This window comes from Carcharodon carcharias, chromosome 16 (genome assembly GCF_017639515.1).
Source record: "Carcharodon carcharias isolate sCarCar2 chromosome 16, sCarCar2.pri, whole genome shotgun sequence".
NCBI lineage: Eukaryota > Metazoa > Chordata > Chondrichthyes > Lamniformes > Lamnidae > Carcharodon > Carcharodon carcharias.
In genome coordinates, this window is record NC_054482.1 from 10893517 (window position 1) to 10919839 (window position 26323).

Consider the following 26323-nt stretch of genomic DNA (forward strand, 5'->3'; position numbering starts at 1 on the left):
GGTACCGTTCCACTGGTGCCACTTGCACTCATTACTGATCCAAGTGGTCGCTCCTCATATGTGATCCTGGATGGTAGCCGTTGGCAGTGAAGGTGTCACAGTTGAGTTGTATCGTCCTTATCTACTATCTCACGCATGCAGTTCTAGCAAGAGTCACTGGTTTAAGGATCAGAGGTGGGAACTCTGCCATTTGCCTTTCCCTGCACTAGCTGTGTTGAAGTCAATTGTAACACCCCTCTGCTGCCCAACTGAAATTGGTTAAATTAACATTGCCCAGGATTAGAACCAGTGACTTTTTGATCAGTGTAGTTGAGCCTTAGTCATCACTGGGGGAGCCAATCCTGAAAATTATTTTCACATATTGTGTTGCATGTGTAACAATAGTACAAGAGTGCTTAATCTAATATGTTATCAGGATATTAGCAATGTAATGCATTCTTCATAAAGACCGCCTGACCAGCTAAAAAGAATGCTTGGTCACAACATGGGAACAACATGTTAAAATGTGAACCCATTTGGGGCTTTTTGCCAATTTATATCACATAATTTTTAAATCAAACTTTGTGATGTTTCTTTTGGATTTTTTAATACATATTACTTTGGATATTTTAAAGCAGGAAATATTCCCGTGCTTTGTGTTAAGGGAGGTTTTATGGTGGTCTGAATGTAGTGTCATCTCTTACTGCACTGAAATGACTGCATGACTGTATTTTTATTTTGCAGACAAAAAATCTTTTTGTTGATTATTTGATAGTTCTAACAGTCAAGTAAATGGCAGCAGCAGATGATTTACAATTTCAAGGTAACTGAATTTCATGATTGGTTTTTGAATGCAGTGATATTTGCTTTAATTTTTTTAATCATCTATGATAACTGTCTAAGCCCCCTTAAACACAAATCATATTTAATTATCTTCTGAAGCTATTTATGTAATTTGCTTCAGTGGCTTACCTTAAATATTTGTCATCTTACATTGGAAGCAATTCTACCTTCCCTCTTTTTTCACTACCAATTTTTAAATAAAGCTCCTATTGAAATCTTCAAGATGAAAAGATTGTCTGGATCAAAATTATCAACCTCCTCATTGTTTTTTAACACTTCTGAATTAATTGAGTGTGCTGAAGTGCTGTACAAAGAACAAATCCAAATGTTCCATTATACACATCTACCTCTGTACAAAATTTACTTCGTTATCACAATTCTTCAGTAATAATTTTTATGTCAACATTTATAATATAAATTGATATATAAATATTTCTAATAGGAAAAGCAATTTTTATTATGGATAAAACCTATCCACCTGTCATGCTGTAGCTGCAGGCTTCCCACCACTGATGGCGTGCCATTCAAATCCATCTGCCATTTTTAATTTCTTTACCTATTATTCATTTTCTTCCCTCTGATTTATTGAGTGTTTCGGACATGATTTTTGGGATGCTCACATAATATTTGGGGCAACTGGAAATCCATTACCCATTTCATTGGGTACTTGCTCACCTCATTTTTGACCAGCATTCGGGTCATAATCTAATTAATTTCCAATCTGCTGTTTTCTGCCCCATCTAGCTTTTGAAGAACTGATATTCTTTACAAATGCTTCGTCCTCATCTCTTCCCATCTCGCTTGGTGGGCCTCTCTGATTTATAATATTTAGATGCGATAGCAAATGAAACCCTATTTTTAGTTCAAATATTGGAAACTTTAGTTTCTTAACTTTATTGTTGATAAGTGCATAGTGCTTTGAAAGCTGCTAGTGAAATGTGTGAAAGCTGGCTATTGGTTCTAGGGAAGGGAACAGTGACAGCAAAGATAAGAATTAATTCATTATTAGCACCCTGCATTAATTCAGTATTTTTTTTGGAGTGCCAAATTCCACATTAAGATAACTTGCTTCATTAATTTATAACAACAACTTGCATTTATATAATGTATTTATCATAGTCTAATTTTCCAAATGGTTTATAATATTTTGATATTCTTTTGCTCTTTTATATGTTGTATAATAGAGTTTGATGATGCCACAAACTTGCTGGCAGCAAATCCCGATGCCACCACAATAAGCATCACGGACACCAATGATAAACCTAAAAATCAGAGAGGCCCACCAGGAGAGATGGGAAGAGATGAGGATGAAGATTTGCTGGGGAATGAAGACTCTGATAAAGCAGAGGTGAGCAACTTTATAAAATCAAAATGCTGCAGATGCTGGAAATCTGAAATAAAAACAGAAAATGCTGGATAAACTCAGCAGGTCTGGCAGCATCTGTGAAGAGAGAGAGAACAGAGTTAATGTTTCAAGTCTGTATTACTCTTCTTTAGAGCTAAAGAGAAGTAGAAATGTGATTGATTTTATACTGTTTAAGAGGGGCTGGAACAGGGTGAAAGAGATAAACAGAAATCCTGTTGGAGAGAAGAGCAGTACTTCTTCAAGGTAGGCACTCCTAGAAGAGAAGTGACAGTATATTAAACACTAAGATAAAAGCAAAATACTGTAGATGCTGGAAATCTGAAATAAAAACAGAAAATGCTGGAAAAACTCAGCATGTCTGGCAGCATCTAATGGGGAGGAAAACAGAGATAATATTAACATTTCAAATCTGTATGACTCTTCTTCAGAACAACTTTATGAGCAACTTTATGATGGCAAATGTACAAAAGGTATATTTATGTTGTGTATCCCAAAATATAAAATTATTACATTCTTAATGTCTGTAAAAGAAAAACATTTGAATTTTAGGAACAGGAAAAGTATATTAGATCTAACAACCCAAATCTTTTCCACTGATCAACCCACCTGAATATTTTAACATGAAAACCCTGACTGCAGTTTAGCTCCAGAAATGCATCCAATTATCCTTTCAGCCGCCTGCTCCATTGGTCTTCAATCAGTTTGTCCTTCCATCTGGTTGTTGATTCCCTTACTTGTAATGTTACATTAGAAATGAAAAGTGGTTTGTTTTCTTTTTTATTTATCCAGAAAGAAGAACCATTATATTGTTGATTGCTATTAATTGTAAATTTAATTTGAATTCTGACCAGCTGTGTTTCTGGCTAATAGCTCCTCGATTTGTGCTTCCTGGGAAAAAATGGCATTTCCCAGAACTGAATTGTCTGATTTTTTTTGTTGTAAAGAATAGCTGATTATAATTTATTCGAATCTTTGTAACCCAATTTGCCATTACATTTTTTTTCTTCGCAGTTGCTGGCAGGACAAAAGAAGAGTGCTCCCTTTTGGACATTCGATTATTATCAAACATTTTTTGATGTGGACACCTACCAGGTAGGCACAGAGTTTAGTTCTCCACCAGGCATTATGTCATCTTTAATAATAAAAATGGGAGCACTTTAACTAGCATGTGATTTTATTTTAGTTCTCTCTCCCTTTTCTCCCATCCTCCCCACGTAAGCACTGATTTGTATTGTGGTTTGGTTCTACTGTGCTAGCAACCTTCTGATACGTTATCGAAATGACCATCGTCGTGTGTCACTCTCGGCAGTGAGTGGTAACAGATCGTTGCATTGTGGTGGGCGTCAGTCTGATCATTCACATTCAAGCAGGCAGTGATCTGGAAAGGAAATCTTTGCTTATTTGTTTCCCCAGGCCTGCATAGGGCACTATGTTCAAATATAAAAGCAAAATACTGCGGATTGCTGGAAATCTCTGAAGAAGAGCCATACGGACTCAAAACGTTAACTCTGTTTCTCTCTCCACAGATGCTGCCAGACCTGCTGAGCTTTTCCAGCATTTTGTTTTTATTGTACTAAGCTCAAATGTGATGCGTCAACTGCCACTGTGCCTGAAATCAGCTAACTCAGCAGTAACTAGTGGTCAGCTTAAATTTATTTTAGACCTCTCATTAACAACATATTTAGTAGGGTTGAAGCATTGACATAGCAATAATGTTTGAATTAGAAGAATTTGTCATCTTATTTCTGCATAATAGGTGTTGGACAGAATAAAAGGTTCCCTTTTACCACTGCCTGGCAAAAATTTTGTGAGGTTGTATATCCGCAGTAATCCAGATCTTTATGGTAAGTGTGTGATTTGTAATGGTTATTAGAAAAGAATTGTTTGTTTTAAAGTAAACTACATGACTACTCAATGCCCTATTTCTACTTTCAAAACAAATCTATCCTATCTCTCTCTCATACACAATATGTAAGCAGAATTTTCTAATACTGAATAAAAACATAGAAAATATTTCGGCCCAATAAATCTCAATTTGGTGTATTTTCTGGAAATAAAATTTAAATCTGGATGCAAAAATGTTACTGCACTTGTCGAGTTGAAAATGTAGCTGAGAGTCCCAATGTTTGATTAGGTGACTGCAGTCAAAGGTGCAGAACCAAACGATGTAGAGCAGGAAGGTTCTAGATTGAGTCTGGCCATTTCCAAATTTGCTGAGCTCAGTTAGGGGGCAACAGCAGAGGTCCTAGAGTTGCCTTTATTAAGTTGTTGCTGGATAACAACAACTTGCAACTATATAGCATCTTTGACATCAAGATATTTCACAGGAGCATAACCAGACAAAGATTGATACCAAGCCAAAGAAGAAGTCATTAGGACAGGTGACCAAAAGCTTAGTCAACAGGCTAGATTTTAAGCAGGTTTTTAAAGGAGGAGAAGTGGAGAGGCTTGGGGGAGGAATTACAGAACTTGGGGCCCAGGTGGCTGAAGGCCTGGCTGCCAATATAGGGGCGAAGGAAATTCCGAATGCTCAAAAGGCCAGGGTTGGAAGATTGTATGGCTGGAGGATGTAGGGAGGGTAAAAGACAAGAATGAACTCAGGAGAGGAGAAAATCATAGACAAATAAATAAGTTCAATTACAACTTATTTTTCTTTGTTATGCCGTGCCTTTTACTCAAACTTCCCAACAGAAAATGTTGATATTGAAAATGTATTTAAGTATTGTACAGAATTATAGTCCATGATTATTGAATCAATGTCTATATAAATTAGTATGCATTAAATAACAGGAGGCGGAAGATCCATGACTATTCAGTTTGTGAAAGTTTCAAAAGTAAAGAGAATTACCGTTCTGTAATATTTATAATTATTGGAAAATACATTCGACTGTACAAAGGTGTTATCCTGTTATTTGGTATTAAGAAGAAAATAAGAGCTTTCTTTTTGAAATTTGTCTTAATTAGGCCCCTTCTGGATATGTGCCACACTGGTGTTTGCAATAGCAATAAGTGGCAACCTTGCCAATTTCTTGAATCACAATGGCCAGCGTGGTTATCGCTATGTACCTGAATTCCATAAAGGTAAGGGAAAAATACCTGGGCTTCTTTGATATTTAAAAATGATTTAATTTTAAAATATTCTTTAGGAGGCACAGCGTGTGTAATATCAACACACGGTACCAAATAATGAGAAGTTCTGTGTACTTCCAATTCCCCAAATTACCAACCTCGGCCATTCCATCTTGAATAGGAACTGAATACTTTTTACTACAGCAAGGGAGCGACCTCACCCAAGCAGTTAGTGCACTTTCCTGAGGTTGATTTTAATTGGAATTGGCAGAGCCTTTCGCCAGGGACATGAATCGATATCTGAAAAAAGAAATGTGAAAGCAAATGGAGTAAGGACAGGGGAATTGTGCTGTGGATAGCTTTTTCTGAGAGCCAGGCCAAGTGCAATTAGTTTATTGGCCCTTTTCTGTTTGCAAACTTCTACAGCTAATTTTTTCCACAGTAATATGAGACAAAATGCTAGTAATTTATTAAAACTGTTCTGCCCTTCTAAACTTCCTCTTCCAAGAAGCCCTCAATTCTATTATTATGATGAAACAGAATTACATTGTTCTCTTATTGTGGTGAAATTATTATCCAAAAATAGGGAAAATCAGAGTGCTAATTTTTCTTTGTTTAACCAATATGTATTTTGAAATATGTTTTGGATTAATGAAAACTGGGTTCCCCAGTCATAAAATATCTAATCTCTATTATGTGATGAACGATTTTTGTGCTTTTTTTTTAAAGAAAACATTCATTTCAGATCAATCACTGGACACAGCCACAGAATAGTAATTTTTTTAGTCAAAGTATGTAATCCTTTTCAGACCAAATTCACAACATCGTAAAAGCTTCGAATAAGAACTTGAGATTGTGTAGTCACTAACAGTATTACAAACATATTGTATTTAATTTCTCTACTTTTAAGGATTTCAGTCAATAGCACATTTGTAGTAACTAATACATCTCTTTGTAGTTTCTATAGCAGCTACAGCAATCTATACCTATGCCTGGCTTATTCCTCTCGCTCTCTGGGGCTTTCTGATGTGGAGAAACAACAAAGTGATGAACATCGTTTCATATTCATTTCTGGAGATAGTGTGTGTCTATGGATACTCACTGTTTATTTACATTCCCACTGCTGTAAGTATAGCTTTGTTTTTATAACCCAGGCAAGAGTGAGTTCAGTTGGGAGATAGTGTGACAAGTCTTGACGCCAACAGAATAAGAAAAGCCTGCATGAAATAACACATTTGAAACTTAGGAAGAATAAGCAAGTAAAGCTCAAAGCAGCACTAATCGTAATATCAATGAAGTATAGAAAGACAAGAATGGTTATTAGCATCGGGGGCTCAGGTCCTGTAAAATAGTGGAATTCTTTGGTTCCAGCTATGATATTTAAGCTGATTATAGTTATTACTTATAAAAACAAATATTACTTGTTAGGGAGGCTGTGAACAGACAGTTGAAGGAGTTGCAGATGAGCTGATCAGAGATAGATGATTCTGCACTCAGTTGGATTGATTGGACTTAAATACTTTGCCCCCTGATGTTGGACTGTAGGTTCCGTAACAAATAATAGTTGGGTGATTAAAATATTCTTGGAAAATCATCATCTCAGGCTAACCTTAGGGTATTTGGCCCATGCTTTCTGCTTAATCATGTGTGCAAAGACCGAACTGAAATTGATCATTATTTGGATACCAGCCTCAAACCTGAAACAATTCTGAAATCATATTCAATCTGAGATGGGGAGCTGGACAGGTCAAAGGAAGAATTGGAAGGCTGGCTGCAACAGTGGGAGGATAATGGATTGAAGGACGTCTTGAATGTCAATGCATTTCTGAGAAAAGATAGTTTCTAGAATTACTCCAAGTTAGGATTTTGTCATTCTAGGGGATGTTGCTAATGAGGATGCCTGCATATCAGGATGGTTTTATTGATTATGAGCCTGAATTTTAACTACAGGCAAGAGTTATGTGGGCAGAGGCTGAGCCAGGCAACAAATCGTCTGATTCTCCATGGTGTGAGGCCAAGGATGTCCTCTCTGGATCCACAGTAGTTATTACTGCACAAACTTATAACTCAAATTACAGTTTTTCAGAGATCTAATCAACTTGACTGTTGTAAAGAGGAAGAACAAATACATTTATATTGTAGACTCAGAATAGCTCTGGTGTGAGGAAATAACTTCTCTCCGTGTATTGCAGGTACTGTGGATTATTCCGAACGAGATAGTACGTTGGATCACGATAGTGCTGGCCATGTGCCTTTCAGGCACTGTGCTGTTAATGACCTTTTGGCCAGCCGTCCGTGATGATAACCAGAGAATTGCCATAGCAACCATTGCAGTCATTCTGATCCTTCATGCCCTTCTTGCAGTTGGCTGTAAGGTAATAAGTTGCTCCACTGAAAGCACTTGTTTATTGATGTTTCTAAAAGAAAAGTTGTTACAAAATCTGAAGATGAGTTTTGCAAAGTGCTTTTTTGCTAAGTTTCACATTAACATAGTAAAATTGTAAATTGGGATTATTTCCAGCCGCCATCCATTTCTTTAGACCTCCACAAGTCCAGCAAGTTTTTCCATTGACCTCATCTGAGTGCTATGTTCCACTTGTCAGCAGAGATATTTTCCCAGTGCTTGGACTGAGCTAGTGTGACACAAGCTGGTTCCAATACTGAGCAATTAACACTCAAAATAAACTGGGCAGCAAACAGCTTTGGAAGATTTACAACGTCTCATCCCATCTTTTGAGAAGTGCTGTGGTTCTTTAAACCTTCGAATTTGTTTGTTTAACTTCAATTTCACATGATCAGATTTCTTCAATTGTAGCACTATTCATATTTTGTAGTGGCGGTTTGAAACTAATGCACAGGGTTTGTAATGTTGTGTTCAAAATAGGGAATGCTGGAATTGTACCAGCAGATTCACCTCAAAGGGAAAGCTAACTAATGTTTTTGAATGGGATCCTTTATTAATTTTTTTCAGATGCTGATTGAATTGTTATGCAGTTCCAACATTTACTATTTTCATTTCACGTTTTTAGATTTTACATCTTTTTGTTTCTATAATTTTGTTTTGTGGTTTTTGTCTAAAACATAAAACAGGTGTCAGATGTGGCCCAGTTGGTAGCTTTCTTGCCTCCGAACTAAAAGGTTGTGGTTTTAAGATCTGCTGCAGGACTTGAGCACAAAAATCAAGACTGACACTCCACTGCAGTACTGATCGAGTGCTGCACTGTTAGAGGTGCCTTCTGCCGTCTTAGTGCCATGGGATCTTTTACATCGCCTATTTCGAAGAGCAGGGGATTTATCCCTGGTGTCCTGGTCAACATGAATTATATCAATATTATATGGTCATTATCATTTTGCTGTTTGTGGGAGCTTGCTGTGTGCAAATTGGCTTCTGTGTTTCCTGCATTTACAACTCTGACTACAGTTCAAGAAATACTTCATTAACTGGAAAGCAATTTGAAATGTCTGGTGGCATGAAAGGAGCTAGATAAATGCAAGTCTTTTTTTCTTTTCTAATGTGATGTAGGTTTTAGTGAACCTACTTCAAAGAAATTGTCATTTTCTGACTACAACACAAGCATAATAAAATCTAGTGGGCCACATGAACTCACCCAGTATATGTTTAAAAGGGAAAGGTTTGCTTTAATATTTAGATCTATAGGACTTTTAAAATGGTTTTGTTGCTATTCCCCAGGCTTATTTCTTTGATCCTCCAGAAGAAGTCAAATCTCCATCTGACCCCACAACCACCACTGCAACCATTAATGGGACTAATTTGGTTTCCCAGAAAACATAACCTGCCAGGTGAGTGTTTCCATAGCCTTATACCCTGGGAAAGAGGGATTGGTACTGGGTGATTGATTGGCAAAGGAATGTAATTCTGTCATTTCAACTTGATTGTGATTGTTTTAGCTTTAATTGCATTGAGTTTCTGCCTTAGATACGGTCCAGAAATTGGCTGGTGGTTTCTAATTTAAAAATCTTAATAAAGTAAGCTGTCCAATGACTCAGTGATTAACTGCGCCACCCAATGTACTACTGACCCATGCAAAAGAGGAAGATCCCATGCCTATGCTGACTTAGCTGATCTCAGTCAGGACAATAGCAGATGCTATTTAATTGGCTACAATATTTCAGGACTAGAGAGTGAAAAAAATATCAGTTGAATTTCTGTCCATCATAACTTTGCAATAATGCCCAGTGGAAAATGTTTATCGGTGAATGCCAGATCAAGATCAGGCTTGGCTTTGATGCACCCTAAAGTGGAATAGCTGCTGACATTTGAAGTTACTATCAGATCAGCCATGATCTTATTAAATGGCGGAGCAGGCTGGAGAGGCCAAATGGCCTCCTCCTCCTTGTTCATATTAACTCTCCATTGAACCCTACCCCAGCACTTTCAGGAGAGGAGAAAATTTGAAACTAAGATTTGATATGATTGTTTAAACTCCATTCAGTTGACTGTCTACACATGCAACATGTCTACCTTCTAAAACTGACCTGTGTTTCCAATTTTTAAAAAAATGTAACTTCTCAAAAGTTATCTTCTTTTTCTTTTGAGATTGTTAAATTAAACTGTCATAATTGCTTCATGAGTGCATACGCAAAGTTTTGCTGAGTTTCAAGACTCTTGGATCTAATGTGAGGAGTGGAGAGAAAGATTTTAAAATCTACAGGTTCTTAGATTAGAAACTCAACAACCAGGTTTTTTGATTTGGTCAGAAGTTATGAAAATTAATAAAGTTTATTTTATAAAATATAGTCCCCTGTATGTTCTTTATTCTTTGTACTTGTATAAAAGTTACCTGTGCCTCTTCAGCAGCAGTTACTCAACAGTTTTTGGTGAGACAATGATACACCAGGAGAATAGGGAAGCTTAGTAATTGGTTCTGTTTCACTATATACAATGAATTCTCCCATCAGTGAAGCTTTCATTTGATGATCTCATTGCAAAACCTTTTTACCCTCTTTTGTCAAATTTTAAGCTAGGATGTTTGAAAATGAGAAAACGTTGGTATTTAAATAATCTTATTATGATGTGATATCAGAATTTTCAGAAACAGAGAAAGCCATTTGTCCGAATAAACTCATCCATTTCGATTGATAGCAATTCCACTTCCTAATTCCTCACCATAATTCCTGGATTGCATTTCTCTGCAGAAACATATCTAAATGTCTCTTAACCTAAACTATTTTTACCATTTATACAGTAAGTTTCAATGGCCACATCTGCTAACTTATGCTACAAGTCTGTTATCCTTTGTATAGAAATAAAAGTATCTCTGACTACTTAACTTGCAAGATGTTTCTTGCTCCAAACTTCCAAAATGCTGAACTGAACCCAGTTCACCATGGTGAAAATGTGCTTGCTTCAGTATTTTAGCAATTCATTCATAATCTTGAAAATTTCAAAAGTCAGCTCTCTGCATCCTTTGTGACAAACTCCCTGTGTTTGCTTACAGATTTTTTCACCGATGTCTTGGTAATTGTTTAGCCTGAAGAGACTTCCCAATCAATGTAACTTGGGTTACATAATTAAAGAAAAACTTCAAATAAGTATGTTCAACAGAACACCAGGACACTTGACTGTTGCAGAGCTTCAAACTGACTAAACTCTAAATTAAGTTTTGGGATTATTCTTACATTGCGGCTGCTTTCATTATCTGTTCTACTTTTCCATGGTCTTAAGAAAGATGCACTTGTTACAGACTGTAAATATTTTTCTGAGACTCCACAAATTAATTTGGTAAAACCTAATTTGATTATTGTCTTTCTTAACAAAGAAACCAAATACTCTATTATTGACTATTAATGTGGAGATTCACTTAGTTGTGCTAAATGCATATATTAGCAAATTACTACATGTTTTTGAAAAGCTGAACTTTATCCAAAAAGACAATGTTCATCTTCACACATGTACATTAAGTAGATTAAATTTATTGTTATGTTTCATGATTTTGTGTAGAATTTCATACAGGGGTAAATTTCAAGAACAAAATTCAGATATATGTAAGCACATCCTGGGCAAATAAATAGAAAAACTACACATATAACATTGTGGTGATTAAACCATTACATGCTTCTGAAACATTGCCCAGATCTGGAAGAAACGAAGAATCAAGCAACATTTCATAGATTCAAACATTGTCCAGTAGATAATAGATCCTCTCCAGTTTCGAAATGTTCTTCTATTCTCTCTTTTAATAGGAATTCCATTATTTTCCTACCACTAATGCTATCCGTCAGTCCCCTGGCACTACACCTTTTTCGAACGAATCATTAAGTATGTGTAGTAATGCCTCTGTCACCTCTTCCCTAGGTTATTTCAAAATGTGTAGATGCAGTCAATCTGGATTAGGGGTGTTATCCCCTTTGAGTTTGTTAAGTTTATTCAATACATCTTTTTATTTTAAATATACCTAATTGCTCATCTCATCATTCAATATTATGTCTACCTGTTCTATCTTCCTGGTAAGTACTGAAGCAAAATATTTTTTTTTGAAAAATATACTTTATTCGTAAAATATCTGAAAGAACATTGCAAATCATTTCTAAATCGCCATCACAAAAAGTGCAATCATATTCAACTTTTGCACATGGATCACAAGGTGCTTCAATACAATCAATGAATATGACAGTCATTTCAATATGGTCATTACAGACAGTCAGACATTGCAATGGTATTGGAGTTACCAACATACATCATGTTGCACTCTGAGGTGCTTCAATACAATTGTAATACAATTAGTATTCAATGCACACATTTATTGTGAACCGTACAGCCCGAGGGGTCTATACCTTTCCCAGCCCCTCGGTGCACTATGGCAGAAAGGTCTTAGACAGCGACCTTTCCCCATTGCGCCTTTGCTGTGGCTGCCCCAAGCTTTAGTGCGTCCCTCAGCACTAGGGACCCAGCACCTCAGCACAATGTTCCCTGGACCTTGGAATGTGCCAGTCTGCAACACTTGGTCGGGGGCAACTCTTTGCACTGGAAGACCAACAAGTTTTGGGCAGACCAAAGAGCGTCTTTCACCGAGTTGATGATCCTCCAGCTGCAGTTGATGTTTGTCTCGGTGTGTGTCCCTGGGAACAGCCTGTAGAGTACAGAGTCCTGTGTCACAGCACTGCTTGGGATGAACCTCGACAAAAACAACTGCATCTCTCTCCAGACCTTCTGTGCAATGGCGCATTCAACAAAGAGGTGAACAACAGTCTCTTCCCCACCACAGCCACCTTGAGGGCAACGTGCCGAGGGGGTGAGATTCCTGGCGTGTTAGTAGGATCTGACTGGGATGGTCTTTCTCACCACCAGCCAAGCTACATCTTGGTGCTTGTTGAAAAGTTCTGGCGATGAGGCATTCTTCCAAATGACTTTGACAGTCTGCTCGGGGAACCAGCCGGCAGGATCCACCTTTTCCTGCAGTATTGCAGCAAAATATTTATTTAACGTTTCTGTCGACTATAATTATCTGTGGCATTATCCTATCTATCCCTTAATGGTCCTCTTCCAACCAGTCTTCCTTTTTTATTGATGTGTCTGTAAATTATTTTACTATTTTGTTTTATGTTACTTGATAATTTAATTTCTTCGATCCTTTTTGCCTTCTGAATTGTTTTTTGACTTCTCTCCTAATCTCTCAATATTCTCTCTTATGGTGCACTTCTCTGCTGTCTTTGTACTTAATGTATTCCACTTTCCTCACCCTCAACTGTTCCCTTATATCTTTATTCATCCATGGTGTCTCACTAGCATCAAAGAAACTTCAGAATGTCCATCTGTTCTTGCATCTCCAGAACCAGCTTTGGCTTCGAGATAACAGTCCCTCTTTCCCTAACCTCAACCACCCCTGGGCCCACAAACAGAAAACCAACCATGTATTAAGTAATAGGAAAGAATGCTTCCTGAATACAAAACTTTGGTAACGATCGACTTTTATTCCAGTGCACAGCAAATATGAGCATCACTGGAAAACTCCCAAGAAGAAAGTGACCTTAAAATCCCTTACTGTAAATGAGCAAAATAAAAACAAGCAAAGGGTAAAAAATGGAAGGAGTGTAGGGGTAAGAATATATGCTTATGAACAGATGAAAAGGCAGATTGCCCATCTTTGAGAAAAGCTAATCTTTCTTTTCGAACTTGTTTTCTCTCAGCCTGAAGGCAATGAAAAAGATAGAAAGACCTTGAATTTATATAGTACCTTTCGTTGTCTAAGGCCATCAAAGTGCTACACAGCCAATTAAGTACTTCTGTAGTGTAACCTCTGTTGTAATGTAGGTAATGTAGCAGCCAATTTACACACAGTAAAACCCCACAAATAGCCATGACATAATAACCAGATAGCCTGTTTTAGTGTGTTGCTTGAATAATAAATCAAGGTATTGCAGAATTCCCCAGCTTTTTCAGTAGTGCCATGAAATTTATTTACATCCAAGCAGGCAAACAGGGACATTGCAGCTCATTCATTTGTAAATCTATATTCTGTACTTGTGATCCAGATGGATGTACCAGTTTGACTCACATCTAGTCTCGTATATCTGCACACCCCTTTTGAATGTTTCAGTAGAATTGAGACTCGTTACCTTTGGTTGGCAATTTCTGAAGTTGTGCTTTAAGTTACTTCTGACATTTGTTTCAACATGTTGGGGAGTCTATACTTTTAAGGTTGGGTATGCTTTCATCTTAAATATCTGTTTGGTAGTCTGTAACATTTGAAGAAAAAGAAATCCAGCTTGAAATTTAAAGTATGAAATGTTAGCTATGACTCAATGATAACACTCATGTCTCTGAGTCATAAGGTTGTAGGCTGAAGTCTCCCTCCAGAGCACAGACTTGAGGCTGACATTCCGATCCAGTACAGAGAGCCTGCTGCGCTGTCGGAGGTGCTGTATTGCAGATGAGATGTTAAACTGTCTCAGTGGATGTAAAAAAAAACGGTAGTGGAATTTTCCCCAATGCCCTGGCTATTATATATTCTTCAACAGAATCAGAGTGCAGAAGAGGCTTTTCAGCCCATCGAGTCTACACCGACATGTGAGAAACATCACTAAGATATATTATCTGATAATTATATTGCTGCTTGTGGGATTTTGCTGTGTGCAAGTTTGCTGCCGCGTGCCCTACATTATAACAGTGACTTCACTTCAGAATTACTTAATTGCCTGTAAGATGCTTTAGGCTGTGCTGAGGTCATGAAAGAATCTATATAAATGCAAGTCTTTAGTTTGCTTTTTTCCACCTCATTTGATAGTTACAGTGCTTGATGTAGTATGTCTCATGTTTGATTTTTGCTCAAATGCTAAATTACCTGATATCAACCATGGCACAATTGGCTCCAGCGTTTCATGGCCAGCAAAGAAAAAAAAATCAGCTGGATTCTTAGCTGTGATCATTATTCAATTGCCGTACTACAAGGTAATGTGTGTTTATGTCAGTCCAGGGCAGGCCTGGGCCTGTCTGATGCCCCACAGTTAAACAGCTTTTTAAAGCTATCCGGGTTCACAGGTTGGAAAATTTTTCATTATGTCTTCTGGGAATGAGCGCAATACTGGCAAGGTTTATTTATTGCTCATCCATAGGTGATAGGCCAGAGGACTGGAGAACAGCTAATGTGGTTCCGCTATTTAAGAAGGGTTGTAGAGATAAGCCAGGCAACTGTAGAGATAAGCCAGTAAGTCTCACGTCAGTGGGAGGGAAACTATTGGAGAAAGTGCCGAAGGAGAATATCTATCTCCATTTGGAGAGGCAAGGTTTGATCAGGGAGAGTTAGCATGGCTTTGTCAGAGGGAGGTCATGCCTAACAAATTTGATTGAATTTTTTGAGGTGACCAGGTATGTAGATGAGGGTAGTGCAGTTGATCTAAGTTTATATGGATTTCAGCAAAGCCTTTGACAAGATCCCACATGGGAGACTTATAAAGAAGGCAAAGGCACATGGGATACAGGGTAATTTGATAAGGTGGATTCAAAATTGGCTTAGTTGTAGGAGGCAGAGGGTGATGACAGAAGGATGCTTTAGTGACTGGAAGCCGGTGTCCCGTGGCGTACCTACCACAGGGATCTGTGCTCGGTCCCCTATTATTTGTCATTTATATAAACGACATAGATGACTATGTGGGGGGTAGGATTAGTAAGTTTGCGGATGACACAAAGATTGGCCGGATGGTTAACAGTGAGGTTGAGTGTCTTAGGCTATAGGAAGATATGGACGGGATGGTCAAATGGGCAGATAAGTGGCAGATGGAATTTAACCCTGAAAAGTGTGAGGTGATACACTTTGGAAGGAGTAATTTGACAAGGAAGTATTCAATGAGCGGCATGACACTAGGAAGTTCTGAGGAACAAAGAGACCTTGGCATGTGTATCCATAGATCTCTGAAGGCAGAGGGGCATGTTAGTGGGGTGGTGAAAAAGGCATATGGGACTCTTGCCTTTATCAATCGAGGCATAGATTACAAAAGTAGGGAGGTCATGTTGGGAGTTGTATAGAACCTTGGTGAGGCCACAGCTGGAGTACTGTGTGCAGTTCTGGTCACCACATTATAGGAAGGATGTGATTGCACTGGAGGGGGTGCAGAGCAGATTCACTGGGATGAAACATTTAAGTTATGACAAGAGGTTGGATAGACTTGGGTTGTTTTTGTTGGAGCAGAGAAGACTGAGGGGCGACCTGATCGAGGTGTACAGATTATGAGGGGCATGGACAGGGTGGATAGGGAGCAACTGTTCCCCTTAGTTGAAGGGTCAGTCACAAGGGGGCATAAGTTCAAGGTGAGGGGCAGGAGGTTTAGGGGGGATGTGAGGAAAAACTTTTTTACCCAGAGGGTGGTGATGGTCTGGAATGTACCACCTGGGAGGGTGGTGGAGGCGGGTTGCCTCACATCCTTTAAAAAGTAGTTGGATGAGCACTTGGCACGTCATAACATTCAAGGCTATGGGCCAAGTGCTGGTAAATAGGATTAGGTAGGTAGGTCAGGTGTTTCTCACGTGTTGGTGCAGGCTCGATGGGCCAAAGCGTCTCTTCTGCACTGTGATTCTATGATAACTATCATCAGTTCATTAATGCCCTTTAGGGAAGGAAATCTGCTATCCTTAGCCAGTCTGGCCTATGTGACTCCAGATCCACAGCAATGTGGTTAGCTCTTAGCTCCCCTCTGCAATGGCCTAGCAAGCCACTCGGTTCAAGGGAAATTAGGGATGGGCAACAAATACTGTCCTTTCCAGTGATGTCCATATCACATAAAAGAAAAAAAATAGATGCCTTTGCAACTGAGTGGCTTGATTCTGACAGAGAAAATTTAACCATCTTAACTTGAATCTCCAATAAAAGCAAATTTAACCATCAGCTCTTGACATTAAACAGCATTACCATTGCTGAATCCCCTGTCACCAAGATCCTGGAAGTCACCCTTGACCAGAAACTTAACTGAATCAGCCATATAAATATTGTGGCTACCACAGATGGTCAGAAGCTGGGAATTCTGCAGAGAGTAACTTGCCTCCTGATTCCCCAAAGCCTATCCACCATCTACAAAGCACCAGTCAGGGGTGCGTGAATGAATGAACAATATTCAACCAAGCTTGACGCCAGCCAAGACAAAGCAGCTCATTTAATTGGCACCCCATCCACCACCTTAGACATCGAGTCCTTCCACCACTGACGCACAGTGCTGGCAGAGTGTACCATCTATAAGATGCATTGCACCAATCACCAAGTCTTCTTTAACAGCACCTTCCAAATCTGTGACCTCTACCACCTAGAAGGACACAGCTGATGGTAAATGTTGAGCTGTTCAAACCCCAGAGGGAAACTTGGAAACAACTGTCATAACCTATTTTTCAATTTGTATGTTTTGAGATGCAGGCTTTGAATTCAGTAGTAATAAGACCAATGAGTCTCAAGAGGTTTTTTTTATAAAACTAAATTAACATTTGTTAATACAAGAAAGATTGTAAACACATACATATATCTAGAAAATTACTACTATAATAACTTCAAAAATCTCCTAGTTAATCCTCTGTTAAGGCAACAGTAAAACACAGATTTAAACAGACCCCTGGCAAAACACACTCTGGACAGTCGAATTCAAAATAAGTTTCTTTCAGCTCAGGGTCCTTGCAGACAGTGGCTTGAGGCTTACAAGCCGGAGGCATATTTTCCTCTTTGAATGCAAATTCTCATTGTATCATTAGGTCTTTTGAACTTCACCTAACTATAAAACCCCTTTCATAGCACCAATTTTATTAGTAAGCTTTGCAAAAATAAACATTATTTAGCTTCTTCTGGCTGGTTTTAATTTCACCAATTCTTTTGAAAGGTTTATTTAAAATGCAAATTATGCCCTTTTCACTTCATTGTAACTTTCCTACATTTACCTAATTACCATTTGAAACCTACTTTTCTTCATCAAAGACCCTAGCGCAGCTGGTTTTAATTCAATTAACACACACACACACACACACATAGATAGACACAGACACCATAAAACTCTATTTTAAAATCATTTCCAATAATGTTATAGACATTATTATATCTTGACAGTATGGGAACACCACCACCTGTACATTCCCCTCCCAACAAGGCACCAATCTGACTTGGAACTATATCGCTGTTCCTACAGTGCCACTGGATCAAAATCCTGAAACTCCCTCCCTACAGCATTGTGGGTGTACCTACACCACATGGACTGCAGCGGTTCAAGAGGGTGGCTCACCACCACCTACTCAAGGGCAATTAGGGATGGACAACAAATGCTGGCCTAGCCAGCGTTACTTGCATCCCATTAAATATTTAAAAAGAAAATTGAGTCTGGTACTGGAATGTTATGTAAACCAAACTGGGGGGGAAGGAGGAGGTGACAAATTCCCTTGACATAAAAATACAGAAGAACAGCAACATTCAGAGTCATTTTGCTCATACTAGCCCACAAATTACTGTATTAAATTCACAACTCCTCAGCTGAATTTGAATTCCTGACTTGTCCTCAGCACTGTAGGGATTACATAACCCAGCAGCAACCTGGTTGAGGTTCTGAACTGTAGACAGCACCCATGAACCCTTCTGCTACCCAGCTGACAACGATGAGAAAACTCCTCACCTGAGGAGAAAATTGGAAGGGGGTGTGCTGGTGGAAGAGAAATTCAGCTGTTGCAAAAAGTGAGCGAGGTGATGCCAGATTTGACTTTCTAACTTGCGGTTGGCACAAAGCTCTGGCACTGCCACAATCTACTGTTACTCTTTGGTATTTATATCTGAGGTGTACTCTACCTACTTGACAATCACTGCAATTTGAGCTGGATATGTTAGTGGCTGGGGAAAAAGTAGGGTTCAATTCCTACAAAGGTCAGAGCTTCCACTGACAATGAACTGAAAATCAATCAATCAGGAAATAACTGACCGGTTCTGTCCACACAAAGTGCCTCTCTCTAAAGAGAGACCTTTTTCACATCTTGGATGAAACAAAAAAAGGAGTCAGGTATGAAAGTGCTTAAATCTTTTCACTTGTTAATGATTACAGCCTCAAATTGCGTACAATGCAGTAAATCACAAAATTGAGGATTCTGGTAAAAAGACTAGTGAAAATATCATTGGAAACAAGTGCAGATTTAGGGACCACTTTACACATTATAATTAAGTGTGAAAGAATTTCAGGATATTGGTAATCAGGTAACACTTGGATATCCATGATTCTACTTTTCTAACCTTTAACAAACTATAGAAAGTAGTAGGGTGGTAATTGGGGCAGAGCTGGGGAAAAGCTGCCAGGATTTCAGCATATCTTCATTTCTGGTAGGGAGCTCAGCTGTGTAAATGTGAGGATAGAGCTGAACTTAGCTACCATGTCACCCCTAAAGGAATAGAACTGAAAAGTAGAGAAGTTATGTCAAACCTGTATGGAACCTTAGATAAGCTAGGAGTGCTGTATGCAGTTCTGCTCTCCACATTATATTAAAAAAAATGTAGAGGCATTGGAGAAGATGCAAAAAAGATTCAAAAGAACGATACCAGAACTGAGAGGATATACTTATTCGAAAGGATGAACAGGCTGGGGCTCTTTTCTGTACAAGATAATGAAAGGGTTTGTTAGGGTAGATGGACAGAAAATGTTTTCACTTCTGGGGGAGTCCAAAATCAGAGGTCATAAGATAGTAACTACTAAATCCATTACAGAATTCAGGAGAAAATTCTTTACCTAAAGAGTGGTCAGAATGCAGAATACACTATCAACCGTAGTAGTTGAGGCAAATAGCATGGATGCATTTAAGGAGGAGCTAGTTAAGCACTGGAGGGAGAAAGCAACAGAAGAATAAATGAATTAGGGTGGGAAGAGGCTCCTCATAGATCAGTTGGGCCAAATGGGCAGTTTCTGTGCTGTACACTTGATGTAACAATTTAAGTCTGCTGATAGTGATTGGCCAGAAACCATGGGCCCATACAGCAGCAGTCAATACTTTGGGGACAGAGAAGAGACTAAGAGGCACAGAAAACAGAACTTGTCAAAAAAAAAGGAAATAGCAATGCATATATTCTCTAATATAAACGCGGCATTTTAAGAACTGCAGTAAAGCAATCTATCACGGGTTTACTAAGCCATTCATTGGCAAGATTATCTCATATAGGACAGAAGAAGCTATTTTTGCTAAACGGTATCAAATAACTAACCTTCACCCCACCCCCCTGGTGGCATTCCGCAGAGATCATTCCCTCCAGGACACCCTGGTCCACTCCTCCATCAGCCCCTACACCTCAACCTCCTCCCACGGCACCTTCCCATGCAACTGCAAGTGTTACACCTGCCCTCTCCTCACTGTCCAAGGGCCCAAACACTCCTTTCAAGTGAAGCAGCATTTCACTTGCACTTCCTTCAATTTAGTCTACTGCATTCGTTGCTCCCAATGTGGTTTCCTCTACATTGGAGAGACCAAACGCAGACTGGGTGACTGCTTTCCAGTACACCTTTGGTCTGTCCGCAAGCATTACCCAGACCTCCCTGTCACTTGCCATTTCAACACACCACCCTGCTCTCATGCCCACATGTCCGTTCTTGGCCTGCTGCATTGTTCCAGTGAAGCTCAACGCAAACTGGAGGAACAGCACCTCATCTTCCGACTAGGCACTTTACAGCCTTCCGGACTGAATATTGAGTTCGACAATTTTAGATCATGAACTCTCTCCTTCATCCCCACCCCCTTTCCGCTCCCCCCCCCCCCCTTTTTTTTCTCAATAATTTACATAGATTTTTCTTTTCCCACCTATTTCCATTATATTTAAATGTATTTCCATCCATTGTTTTATCTCTACCTTTTAGCCTTTTTCGATTCCTTCAACCCCACCCCACCCCCACTAGGGCTATCTGTACCTTGCTTGTCCTGCTTTCTACCCTTAATTAGCACATTCCTTAGATAATATTATAACATATATATATATAAAACAAAATTATGAGGGGTATAGACAGAGTAAATGCGAGCAGGCTCTTTCCACTTAGATTAGGAGAGATAAACACGAGAGGACATGGCTTTAGGGTGAAAGGGGAAAGGTTTAGGGGGAACATTAGGGGGAACTTCTTCATTCAGAGAGTGGTGAGAGTGTGGAACAAGCTGCCATCTGACGGGGTATATGTTCTAAAGATTTAAGAATAAATTGGATAGATACATGGATGGGAGAGGTCTGGAGGGTTATGGACTGGGTGCAGGTCAATGGGACTAGTGGAATAATATTTTGGCACAGACTAGAAGGGCCGAATGGCCTGTTTTCTGTGCTGTAGTGTTCTATGTTCTAATATCCCCACCATCAACACCTCTTTGTCCTTTTGTCTGTGACATATTTTGGTTATCTCCACCTATCACTGGCCCTCTATCCAGCTCTACTTGTCCCACCCCCTCTCCTCCCAAACCAATTTATATTTCACCTCTCTACTATTTTTACTTAGTTCTGTTGAAGAGTCATTCGGACTCCAAACGTTAACTGTGTTCCTTTCCGCAGATGCTGCCAGACATGCTGAGTTTTTCCAGGTATTTTTGTTTTTGTTTTGGATTTCCAGCATCTGCAGTTTTTTGCTTTTAACTGAACTCATTACAGAAATATCGAGACACCCCTCTGGAAATCACCAACAGGGCATTAACACTAAATAACACTTATTCCTGGTCGGTACAATGGTCATTGATTCAGAAATGCTTATCATTTTAAGCCTGCTTGATTCTCACGGTGGAGTGCTGTTTATTTTCATTAGCTTTTGAACATTGAAGGAAGGGAATGTTCAGAACAAAAACAGAATTACCTGGAAAAACTCAGCAGATCTGGCAGCATCGGCGGAGAAGAAAAGAGTTGACGTTTCGAGTCCTCATGAACCTTCAACAGAACTAGGTGAATCCAAGGAAGGGGTGAAATATAAGCTGGTTTAAGGTGTGTGTGTGGTGGGGGGGTGGGGGTGGGGGGTTTGGGTGGTGGAGAGAAGTGAAGGGGGTGGTGTGGTTGTAGGGACAAACTAGCAGTGATAGAAGCAGATCATCAAAAGATGTCACAGACAACAGAACAAAAGAACACAGGTGTTGAAGTTGGTGATATTATCTAAACGAATGTGCTAATCAACAATGGATGGTAGGGCACTCAAGGTATAGCTCTAGTTCGGGTGGGGGGAGCATAAAAGATTTAAAAATATTTTAAAATAATGGAAATAGGTGGGAAAAGAAAAATCTATATAATTTATTGGAAAAAACAAAAGGAAGGGGGAAGAAACAGAAAGGGGGTGGGGATAGAGGAGGGAGCACAAGACCTAAAGTTGTTGAATTCTATATTCAGTCCGGAAGACGGTAAAGTGCCTAGTCGGAAGATGAGGTGTTGTTCCTCCAGTTTGCGTTGGGCTTCACTGGAACAATGCAGCAAGCCAAGGACAGACATGTGGGCAAGAGAGCAGGGTGGAGTGTTAAAATGGCAAGCGACAGGGAGGTTGGGGTCATTCTTGCGGACAGACCGCAGGTGTTCTGCAAAGCGGTCGCCCAGTTTACGTTTGGTCTCTCCAATGTAGAGACCACATTGGGAGCAATGAATGCAGTAGACTAAATTGGGGGAAATGCAAGTGAAATGCTGCTTCACTTGAAAGGAGTGTTTGGGCCCTTGGACGGTGAGGAGAGAGGAGTGCTGCTTCATGCTCTCATAGGGACTTAGGAAAAATGTATTAATTTTGCTTCCAATCTCCACCCCTCCATCATTTTCACGTGGTCCATCTCTGACACTTCCCTTCCCTTCCTTGACCTCTCTGTCTCAATCTCTGGTGATAGACTGTTCACCAATATCCATTACAAACCTACTGACTCCCACAGCTACCCCGACTACAGCTCCACACACCCCGCTTCCTGTAAGGACTCCATCCCATTCTCTCAGTTCCTTCGCCTCCGTCGCATCTGTTCCGATGATGCTACCTTCAAAAACAGTTCCTCTGACATGTCCTCCTTCTTCCTTAACCGAGGTTTTCCACCCACGGTGGTTGACAGGGCCCTCAACCGTGTCTGGCCCATCTCCTGCGCATCCGCCCTCACGCCTTCTCCTCCCTCTCAGAAACATGATAGGGTCCCCCTTGTCCTCACTTATCACCCCACCAACCTCCGCATTCAAAGGATCATCCTCCGCCATTTCCGCCAACTCCAGCATGATGCCACCACCAAACACATCTTCCCTTCACCCCCCCTGTTGGCATTCCATAGGGATCATTCCCTCCGGGACACCCTGGTCCACTCCTCCATCACCTCCTACTCCTCAACCCCCTCCTATGGCACCACCCCATGCCCACGCAAAAGATGTAACACCTGCCCCTTCACTTCCTCTCTCCTCACTGTCCAAGGGCCCAAACACTCCTTTCAAGTGAAGCAGCACTTCACTTGCATTTCCCCCAACTTAGTCTACTGCATTCGTTGCTCCCAATGTGGTCTCCTCTACATTGGAGAGACCAAACGTAAACTGGGCGACTGCTTTGCAGAACACCTGCGGTCTGTCCGCAAGAATGACCCCAACCTCCCTGTCGCTTGCCATTTCAACACTCCACCCTGCTCTCTTGCCCACATGTCTGTCCTTGGCTTGCTGCATTGTTCCAGTGAAGCCCATCGCAAACTGGAGGAACAACACCTCATCTTTTGACTAGGCACTTTACAGCCTTCCAGACTGAATATTGAATTCAACAACTTTAGGTCTTGAGCTCCCTCCCCCATCCCCACCCCCTTTCTGTTTCTTCCCCCTTCCTTTTGTTTTTTCCAATAAATTATATAGATTTTTCTTTTCCCACCTATTTCCATTATTTTTAAATATTTTTAAATCTTTTATGCTCCCCCCTCCCCTCTAGAGCTATACCTTGAGTGCCCTACCATCCATTCTTAATTATCACATTCGTTTAGATAATATCACCAACTTCAACACCTATGTGTTCTCTTGTTCTGTTGTCTGTGACATCTTTTGATGATCTGCTTCTATCACTGCTTGTTTGTCCCTACAACCACACCACCAACGCCCCCCCCCCCAACCCCAACACACACACACACACCTTAAACCAGCTTATATTTCACCCCTTCCTTGGATTCACCTAGTTCTGTTGAAGGGTCATGAGGACTCGAAACATCAACTCTTCTTCTCCGTCGATGCTGCCAGATCTGCTGAGTTTTTCCAGGTAATTCTGTTTTTGTTTTGGATTTCCAGCATCCGCAGTTTTTTTGTTTTTATCTAAGGGAATGTTCAGAGTTTGATGGGAGGAAAAGACACAAGGATTTATTTATCTTCGGAGAAGGTCCCTACTGTTGTTTGATAATAGTATGAGCACAATACGGGGAAGGCGTCTAGATTTACTGTCAGTTAGTGAGAAGTAAAGGTGTGCAGAGTTTCAGCATTACATTGTTATCATTACTAAGCCATTAGGTCCAATTTCTATTCGACACGGGCCCAGTCGGTGTGGAATAACATGCACCAGACCCGAGATCTCAACAGCAGCTTCAGACTAATCGGTGGAGAACTACGAGCTGGAATCTAATCATTTTCTTCACCTACCTGAAACTAATTTTACACGATTCAAACTGAATAATTTAAAAGGCTCTTGAGGTATGTTGGCTGATATACATTTCAAGTGGGCTAAATTAAGAATCGTGAAACGAAATGAGACGCTGAGGCCATAAATCTGAAAGGGAAATTCAAAATGTTTGTAATAAAAGTTCTGTATAAATGGTGAGTAAGCTTTTCCTTTGACATTCCTAATGAAGAATGTGGCGCATTTCGGACACATGCGCACTAATAAAATATACTAAGGACAATTTTTATCCCCGAACCATTTTCTGACATAAATATCTAACGCAATATCTTATTTTCCGTAAGAAGAAGCCGTAGTTCTCAGTAAAACACAAGGAAACGATCAACTATCCGCACCGGTTAACATTATCTGTAACAAAAACAGAATTACCTGGACAAACTCAGCAGGTCTGGCAGCATCGGCGGAGAAGAAAAGAGTTGATGTTTCGAGTCCTCATGACCCTTCGACAGAACTAAGTAGAAATAGGAAAGGGATGAAATATAAGCTGGTTTAAGGTGTGTGTGTGTTGGGTGGGTTGGGGGGGAGAGAAGTGGAAGGGGGTGTGGTTGTAGGGACAAGCAAGCAGTGATAGAAGCAGATCATCAAAAGATGTCACAGACAACAGAACAAAAGAACACATTGGTGTTGAAGTTGGTGATATATATCTAAACGAATGTGCTAATTAAGAATGGATGGTAGGGCACTCAAGGTATAGCTCTAGTGGGGGTGGGGGGAGCATAAAAGATTTAAAAATATTTAAAAATAATGGAAATAGGTGGGAAAAAGAAAAATCTATATAATTTATTGGAAAAAAAAGGAAGGGGGAAGAAACAGAAAGAGGGTGGGGATGGAGGAGGGAGTTCAGGACCTAAAGTTATTGAATTCAATATTCAGTCGGGAAGGCTGTAAAGTGCCTAGTCGGAAGATGAGGTGCTGTTCCTCCAGTTTGCGATGGGCTTCACTGGAACAATGCAGCAAGCCAAGGACAGACATGTGGGCAAGAGAGCAGGGTGGAGTGTTGAAATGGCAAGCGACAGGGAGGTTTGGGTCATTCTTGCGGACAGACCGCAGGTGTTCTGCAAAGCAGTCGCCCAGTTATCTGTGCCGCGTCTGTGGGCAGCATTGTGTCTGCTAGGCTACAAGGGCAAGCCTGAGGTGCAAGGGCACCACACGAGGTAAATGCAAGAATTTATTGGTGAGATCAAGGTTGGGTTGCACAAATCTGTAAATCGCATAAGGAGCAAAAGATTGAGGGAGATAAGGAATTCCACGGTTTGGTATAGAAATATTAAGCTCCCAGTGAATCTTGACATGGAGATGTAATGTAATAATGCATTGAAAGCTATGGAGAAGATGAAGAGATTTAGCACAATATCAGGGATGGAGAGGTTTTAGTAATGAGGAGGGAACAGCAGGAACGAGGGCAGTTGGAGCAAATAGATAGTTTTTTTAAAAAAAACATTCGGCACAGGAACCTCCAATAGCTCATATTATTCATGTTCCTAACTAGCAAATGCAATATCATGTATTATAGACAACCTTCCCACGAGTCAATGGGTTTCTGATTTTATTTGCTATGACCCCCAGATCCAGTTGATGTTACTGTTTTAGTGAACGTAAGCAGCGTTCACCTGTTGGCCAGTTAGTTACACCTTAAGGAGATCTGCCCCTTGTTCACTAGAATGAAATACTCAATGACTTGTCTACATTCAGGTAGCAAAAAAAAAAATCCTAATTCCCTTAAGTGTGCAACAAGATTTATCCACTGAAATATGCAGAAGTGATAGAATTTTACAGCAGAGGAGACCGAACATTCGACCCATCATATCTGTACAGGTTCTTAATCCTATCCCCTGACCTTTACCACATCCTTTTACTTTTTCCTCTTGTTCTAATATTTAACTATTATTCTACTACTATATTCACTGGAAGAGAGGTTAAGAAATCTGATGGAAATGTTCAAAGTGATCGGGGTTTTTGATTATTTAGAAGGAAGACATTCCCACAGACTGGGCAGGTCCCCATAAA

The 26323-nt window shown here is 39.9% G+C and overlaps 1 protein-coding gene across 1 annotated transcript in view; it reads left to right on the forward strand.

The window, feature by feature from the left end:
- Nucleotides 1–11209, forward strand: part of yipf1 (Yip1 domain family, member 1) — a 12720-nt gene extending 1511 nt beyond the window's left edge. Inside the window, exons 2-10 of the mRNA XM_041208212.1 lie at nucleotides 724–802; nucleotides 2007–2170; nucleotides 3200–3280; nucleotides 3945–4032; nucleotides 5153–5269; nucleotides 6216–6382; nucleotides 7450–7632; nucleotides 8949–9058; nucleotides 10717–11209. Of these exons, the coding sequence (XP_041064146.1) occupies nucleotides 772–802; nucleotides 2007–2170; nucleotides 3200–3280; nucleotides 3945–4032; nucleotides 5153–5269; nucleotides 6216–6382; nucleotides 7450–7632; nucleotides 8949–9050 (933 nt within the window). The 5' untranslated portion in view covers nucleotides 724–771 and the 3' untranslated portion in view covers nucleotides 9051–9058; nucleotides 10717–11209. The remainder of the gene's footprint in view (nucleotides 1–723; nucleotides 803–2006; nucleotides 2171–3199; nucleotides 3281–3944; nucleotides 4033–5152; nucleotides 5270–6215; nucleotides 6383–7449; nucleotides 7633–8948; nucleotides 9059–10716) is intronic.
- The last annotated feature ends 15114 nt before the right edge of the window (nucleotides 11210–26323 follow it).